Raw genomic sequence first — 7,500 nt, 5'->3', positions numbered from 1 at the left:
CCTGCACGGAGTGTGACTTGATAGGGTGGGAAGCCTAAGAAAGAAGGAGGCGGAAGCCGCTTCGGGAACTCACCGGTGTCTTCGAATTCATGTCCACACGAAGACCAGCTACCAGTTGACCTGAGAGCTCAACTGATAGCACAACGAACCAACATCACAGAGGTCAGGGTTCAAAATCCTGTTCAGACCTGAAATTTCAAGGCTTTTCTTTTGCAACTGCTTAATGCGTAATTCTCACAAATGCAATGATCACGTAAACTTTGTATGCCTGACTTGGTTGTGATCCCTTTCCATTAGGCCGATGTGGTCAGCGTACATGGGGAGGAAACTGCTGTGTCTTTCCGTTTGTTTATCGCGGGCGCAGATACAACTCGTGCACCCGCCGCGGAAGCACAAGGTTTTGGTGTCCAATCGTCCCAGGCTACAAGCGAGGCCAAGCGTGGGGATATTGCCGAGGGAAACGAGGTGAGATTATTACACGGAGCATTTTTACCGCAGTAAATGACCCTTTCACCACGGGAAACTGCATTTAGTGCGTGTGACCCACATTCCCCAAGGTAAATTTCCCGTGGTAAATTTCCATGGATACGTCAAATAGATAAGGGAAAGCGCCCATGATATTTAACGTGGTGAGTTGGAAGGGTGTTGCCCGAGGTTCAAGAACCAAGATTTCTACACCAAGTGAGATCATTGTGACAACTCGTAACTTCTTAAATAATCCCATTCTTTTATTTTCTTCGGTTTGTTCTAGTGACCGTGCCTGCTTTGTGTAAACTTCCAAGAGTCACCGGTCCCTGCCGAGCTGCTCTCCGCAGATGGTACTTTAACAAAGTCACTGGAAAATGCCAGTTGTTTACATATGGAGGTTGCCGAGGAAATAGCAATAATTTCAAGACTCGAATACAGTGTGAAGAGAAATGCAGTCCTTGTAAGTCAAAATGAACTTTTTTAACACAAACAATACAATAATGAACTTTTACTAATGCCATTTTCATAACAACCAGGCCCTAGTTGCGCGCAGCATGGTTAGCGCTAACCAGTGTTTCCACAGAAACGTATGGGTTTTGATAGCTCTTAACCAATGGTTAGCGTTAACCACGCTTCCGATCGAGCAACCGGCCTCAGAGCTAGAATACCTAATTTAATTTTCAGCATGAAAAGGGAAATGATTTAACAATGACTGGTTTTTGTTATTGTTTCGTTAGCTTCGCCCATAAGAGTTACCCAAGGACTTTTCAGTAAGTACCTGTAACTACTTTTTAATTTTTTTGCTTATTTTGGGCGTCATTACATATATTATATATGCATATATTTTGGGCGTAATTACACTTGGTAACGTCCTGGACCAGCGCAACTTGTCTCGCTTTCGATGATCATATCACATTCAAGAAACATTTAATTTGTTGCTACCTCAAACCGTTGCATCGCATGTTGTGAAACAGATGACACGCAACGTAGAATTCGAAAAATTCGTTATGAAAAGCCCTTTATTAGTGCGAAATTTAGACTCCTGTTTAATTTCTACTATTTCTGAGAATAGCCTGGAAACTTTCGTTGTGACCAGTTTCGCAATGGCGTTGCGTAACAGATCGTACAAAAAATTACGCCGAATTTTTTTCCTAAGCGAGGTGATATCTATCAAATACCTCAACGAGACATTCAAAACTTGTGCTAATTTGCATCCTTTTAAGCAGCACATGAGAATTTTATATCTTGCAGGTGCAGCTCGTGCATCATCACTATACTAAAGAAATGAGTGCGTGAAATTGACATAATTAAGGCACGTAGAACTAAATTGAACAAAAGCAAAAAATAGCATTTATGTCAATTTGGGAAAAATTCCTTTGTTTCTCGATTTTCTCGAGTCTTTTTTATCATTCATAGAACTTAGCGAGCGATTTATTGATGAGGTCGTATGCACTTCGCCATTTGTCGTTTTTGCTCTGAGTATAAAAATGCTTCATTTTCTAAAAGCGATTTTTTTGTCTGTGCATCAATGGATGTTGTGGTATTTTTAACGTGAACGTAACACAATTGCAAAGACATTTGCTTCTCTTTTGGCTTTGAAGTACGAAGAGGTAAGCTTTCCGTTTTATATTCATTTTCAGTCCGGCCCATCGGCTGCTTCAAGGACACGGGTCACCGTGCCATCCCACAGATGGACGGTCGGGACACTCTCATCCAGGACTTCTACCGACGCAGAAAGGACGCCATTGATAAATGCGCATTGGTGGCTGGAAAGATGGGCTACAAAGTCTTCTCTGTACAGCACCAAGGATGGTGCGCAACGGGTCCAAAAGCGCACCTGACCTATGCAAAATACGGTCCCTCACACTTATGTCAAAACGGAAAGGGAGGCCCTTGGGCGAATGATGTCTACATCGTCAGAGGTTTGTAACAGTCTAGAGCATGTAATTTTGACTCAACTGCCCAAGTTTGAAGCCTATTACAATTTTGTTGGTTTTCAGTATTTCCCGCCTATGCTAATAATGTTGACTGATATTTCCCGCTCCGGCGAGATACTTAAGTAACGACGACGGTAACGGTAACGGTAACGGCAACGGCAACGCTAGAAATCAATGATATAATTAGTTGAATAAAGAAGAAAAATAAGCGTTCTGCACGTGTGGCACGCTTTTAAGTATATTTGTTTGACGTAGTCTGCAAAACAGCAAAATGATACTTCCAAATTTAGTCAATCTTTCATTCTCTACATTTACTTTACTTATTATCAGGGAGATGTCGAAGAAAAACAACGTCACGTTACTGCTGTGCGTTCCCGTTCATCTACAAAGGCCGACGTTATAATAGTTGCACAAGAAGAAACAGTAAGCGCCCTTGGTGCGCCATGACACCCAACTACGATCGAGACAGGAAATGGGGCTACTGTTATCGTAAGTTTGAACAACCACGGTCGTTACTCACTGACTGTAGTTAGTTTGAAAGATTGTTTACTTTTGACATTTGTCTTTTCTCTTGTAGGTCGCAAACCTGTCAGACCTGTCAGGCCAGTTATTCCTCCGACAAGAGGTTAGTATCACTTACTAGGCACCGTCCTTAAGCTCCTGATAACAACGCGAAACTACAGTTTATAGTAAACCTTTCATTGTGTATTTTTTTAAGCTGCGCCGTGTATACCAAAATACATGGTCTCGAAGTACTTGTGATGACGTAGAAGTGTAGTTTGGAGTGTTTTTTTTTTTTTTTTTTTTTTTTTTTCTTTGCCGTTGTGTAGTCATGGCAAAGCAGCTGTTCGATAATTGCTTTATACTCTCTTTTTTCTCTTTAAAACTTAAGCTTCGTTCATTTACTTGAGCTTAGTTCTACAATTAGATTTCTGCGTTACAAAGTTCACTGTCACTCTTTTCTAATTCGCCTTTTCAAACTCGCTACCTTAAGAATATTATAAGTCACAGACCTTCTAGATTATTGTTATATTTCTCTGAAAGCTGATTCCCAACTTGCAGCCGGAATTTTTTTTTCTGACAGGGCGCGTGATTCAAGTTACCATTGGCCTCAAAGGTGAGTGGGCGAATTATTATGTTTATAATAACTTTAATAGCCCAATTCCGAGTTGCTGCATGTCACAGTTTCAAAGCGAGTCCTGGTGCCTAGCCATTCAAATGAAAATGAGTTGCATATTCTTATGCAAATCAAACTCATTTCCCTTTCAATAGTTGAGCATCAAGACTCACTTCGAAACTGAGACAAACGGCAACCCGGAAATGGCCCATTGCTTATCTTATCGTTCTACTCGGGGGCTTTTCTGGCCACGCTTCCTCATAAGGCCGGGACATTTCGTAAAAAAGAGGCTTTGTTAACGAGTGTTGTCAATATTTTTGTCATTTTGGGGTGAAGGGATGGCGCTGTTCTGAGAGCACTCGCCTCCCACCAATGTGGCCCGGGTTGGATTCCCAGACTCGGCGTCATATGTGGGTTGAGTTTGTTGGTTCTCTACTCTGCACTGAGAGGTTTTTCTCCGGGTACTCCGATTTTCACTCTCCTCAAAAACCAACATTTGACTTGATTCGTGTTAATTGTTAATTTCAGATGACAGTGCCCCCAATTAGTGCTCCAGCGCTAGATTGACCAGGCACTTAAATAAAGTTCTTTTCTTTTCTAAAGGCCATATTAGGTCATTTTAACTTATGTAACGAGCAGTTAAGGTAATAACCTACCCAATGCCCAGAGGATATTTGAAATTTAAGTTTCTACACAAGCACGAAATTCAAATCTTTGGTTGAACCGAATTAGGATCCATGAATTCCAAAAACCTTCTCCAGTGCTTGCGACAACCTTGCCTTTGGATATCTGTGTGCTCACCTTACGCCGTGTTTTGTCTTTTGAAGTGTTAGTGTGGTGATCGATTCTAACAAGTCCCCTGTAGCTTAATAATAATAATAATGATGATGATGATGATGATGATGATGATGATGATGATGATGATAATAATAATAATATCTAATATTTCTTAGGCGCAAATTAACATGTGAATGTGATCAAATAACAGAGCAAGCAATGGAAGTTGGAAGGATCGGTTCTTCTTGGGAACGCTCGGGTTTTTACGAGGATAATTTCACTTTGACTAAGGGCTAACGCTATATTTTGAGTCTTTCTATGAAATTAGACCTTTGCTAGCTTGCTTGAGGGAAAAAGTTACCTCCGCTTCATTTACCAGCGACACCACAGTTTGATTAGAAACTTATCTTTATTCGTTAGTTTTAGGAAAGTCAAACTTCCGACCTCTCGTTGGAGAACTCGAATTTTTCCGACTAGTGATCCCGAGTGGTGATCGACTGGTACGATAATTTCATTAAAACTTTTGCATTGACATTATTGTTTTTAGCACGGGGCATCGGCTGTTTCAGAGATACTGACCGTCGAGCCATTGCAACAATGGAAGGCAGAAGTCGTCTTCTTCGAGGTCCTTACAATCGCAGACGAGACGCAATCAGGAAATGCGCTTCTGCGGCATACAAACGAGGCTACAGGGTGTTTGCTTTGCAGAATGGCGGTTGGTGTGCGTCATCGCGCAACGCTTTTCGAACTTACGCCAGATATGGTAGATTGAAGCGGTGTAAAAATGGCAAAGGCGGGCCGTGGGCCAACGATGTGTACTTCCTACAAGGTAGAGTAGAGCAGATGTTTTGTTTTGCTTCAATGGAATTTAGTTAAAAGGCGTGATTCGCTCTTGGTCGAAAGAGAAAGGTAACTTTAGGATTCGTTTGTTAATAACTGCCTCCGAAAGTGGCAAATTAGGCGCAAATGAATGTTGACGAAATGAAATGAAATTTAAGCAAGAGCAATTGAAAAGTAACGACAGTTTAGATTCTCCCCAAGCAACTTGCAGTTCCTTAATCGTAATTCAATAATATATTTACGCGTGGAAATATATGAAACTCGCCTATGTGAACTGCGGAGTGAAACACAGCAAAGTTTGGCATCGCAATTAGCAGAGCATAACTGTGATGATCACATTAAAGTCTGTACTAAAATAGTTATTTGTTGTGCTGATGTGAATTCTATTGTCTGTTCGTAGTTAGATAGCTTCAGTGAAGAGCGAAGATGAGATGTTGTTTTAGTTTTGTTAGTTTAGTTTTGTTGTCATTATTGTTGCTGTTATTTTCGTCCGGACAAACGAAAGACCTTAAGTTAGGAGCTTGTGGTAGATCGAGGTAAAACTGCTTCTTTTTTTTTCCCATTTTACTAAAAGTAGCATTTGTGCCTTCTTAACAGGTTCTTGTCGTACACGAACCACAAGGGGTGATTGCTGTGTGTTCCCCTTCGTCTACCGCAATAGAAGATACAACATGCCTACCAGGATCAATGCAAAGCGGCCTTGGTGTTCCCTGACTTCGAGTTACGACAAAGATAAACTGTTTGGATACACTGGAGGACGAACGCGTAAGACAACACAAGCGAATGTCACAATTATTTTTATTAGTAGTAGTATTCCTACTGTTGTCGCTTTTTTGTTTGCTTGTTTGTTCGTTTTTGCTTCAGTTCGTTGACTTGATCTAGTTTGTTTAATTAATTAATTTATTTTATTTAAATAAAATTTTTGTTTTCCTTCGATTTAGCTGTTCGGCCGATAAGAATCACACCAACAATAGAACGTGAGTACCTTCTGTCAGTTAAATTATTTATGTATTTGTTTGTTTGTTAATGGCCTGAGAACCACAATAGATTTGATTACTTGATTGTGTTAAACCTTGGACGAGACTTTCGTCTCAAGACTGGTCTTAGTGCAAGATTAGTCTCTTAAAAAACTTTTCCGCAATCTGGCCGCGCGAAAGTTGGGGCAAGAGACTGAGGCTGAGACTCTTACCCCAACTTTCGCGCGGCCAGTTTGCGGGAAAATCGTTTTGAAGCTCTTCTTTCGAACAGGAACGCTTGCTACGCAGGCTAAAAAAACTTACAAAGAACAATTTCTCAAAAAAGTGGCTTATCCTTGTCCATCATGCAAAATGGATGAACCAGTTGACCTAAATGATGATAAGCAGACGTTGCTAAATTCGAGTTAGCTGAGGTAGCGAGAAGCAGACTTAAAGGCAAATGTTTTTGCTCAAGTTGTTCCCACAGAAAAACATCCTTTTAACGACGCTTGATAATTTTTGTAAAGAGGAATTACTATCGCTTCAGCAGCTTTTACAGACGTCTTGATTAACAATTACACGCATACTCGTAGGAGGCTATTGTTTGCTTCAAATTTCGGCGAAATCGTAATTTCCGGTCCAAACATGATCTTAATAGACAACGATTAATTTTGCATGATATTTCATTGGCTATCAAGGCTTCTTTGTGTATACGCTACAAATTACTTGAAGGGTGACTATCAGATTCACAAACACGTTTTTCTTTTTTGCCAGTTCAAAGGATCGGTTGTTTCAGAGATACTTCGCGCAGAGCAATTCCGCAGCTGGACCAGAAGAGTCGGCTATTGCGAGGAAATTACAAGCGACGGATAGACGCTATTGCAAAATGCGCTGCCGAAGCCATCAAGCGCGGTTACCGAGTCATAGGAATCCAAGATGGTGGCTGGTGTGCATCGGGACCGCGGGCTCAATTCACCTTTGGAAAGTACGGGCGATCCAACAGGTGCAGGAATGGCAAAGGTGGAGGCTGGGCAAATGATGTCTATCGTGTTGTAGGTGTGTATGGTGGATGGAAAAAGCTTCTGGGATGAACTGCGGTTGATGTACCTTAAGAGTGTCTTCCTCTTTTTCGCGTTTGCCGCCTTTGAAATAATTTGTCTTTCAACATCAGATTATGTTGTCTACATTCGCAAGAAGTTGATTTCGTTCATGCTAAATAGCTTACAGAGCATCTTTACAGCCCTTACAGGCAAAACTTTACAGAGCATTACAGAGATTACAGGCAAAGCTTCTTAGACTCGTTTATGTGTTAAAACCGCTGATAACTGTAACTAAAAATTGCAGTTTATTTTACCTGGTATGATTTATACGTAGATTTGTGTAATTAGTTGGATTTTAGTTATTT

General features: G+C 40.9%; 1 protein-coding gene across 1 annotated transcript in view; it reads left to right on the top strand.

Annotated features, from left to right (window-relative positions):
• LOC137968775 (uncharacterized) overlaps positions 1 to 7,500 on the top strand; it is a 38,736-nt gene that overhangs the window by 23,675 nt on the left and 7,561 nt on the right. The window contains exons 25-34 of the mRNA XM_068815266.1: positions 298 to 465; positions 1,206 to 1,238; positions 2,109 to 2,390; positions 2,736 to 2,894; positions 2,983 to 3,030; positions 3,490 to 3,522; positions 4,847 to 5,128; positions 5,737 to 5,904; positions 6,081 to 6,116; positions 6,870 to 7,151. Of these exons, the coding sequence (XP_068671367.1) occupies positions 298 to 465; positions 1,206 to 1,238; positions 2,109 to 2,390; positions 2,736 to 2,894; positions 2,983 to 3,030; positions 3,490 to 3,522; positions 4,847 to 5,128; positions 5,737 to 5,904; positions 6,081 to 6,116; positions 6,870 to 7,151 (1,491 nt within the window). The remainder of the gene's footprint in view (positions 1 to 297; positions 466 to 1,205; positions 1,239 to 2,108; positions 2,391 to 2,735; positions 2,895 to 2,982; positions 3,031 to 3,489; positions 3,523 to 4,846; positions 5,129 to 5,736; positions 5,905 to 6,080; positions 6,117 to 6,869; positions 7,152 to 7,500) is intronic.

This window comes from Montipora foliosa, chromosome 8 (genome assembly GCF_036669935.1).
Source record: "Montipora foliosa isolate CH-2021 chromosome 8, ASM3666993v2, whole genome shotgun sequence".
In the NCBI taxonomy this organism is placed as follows: Eukaryota; Metazoa; Cnidaria; class Anthozoa; order Scleractinia; family Acroporidae; genus Montipora; species Montipora foliosa.
This window is presented reverse-complemented; position numbering and strand designations above follow the sequence as displayed.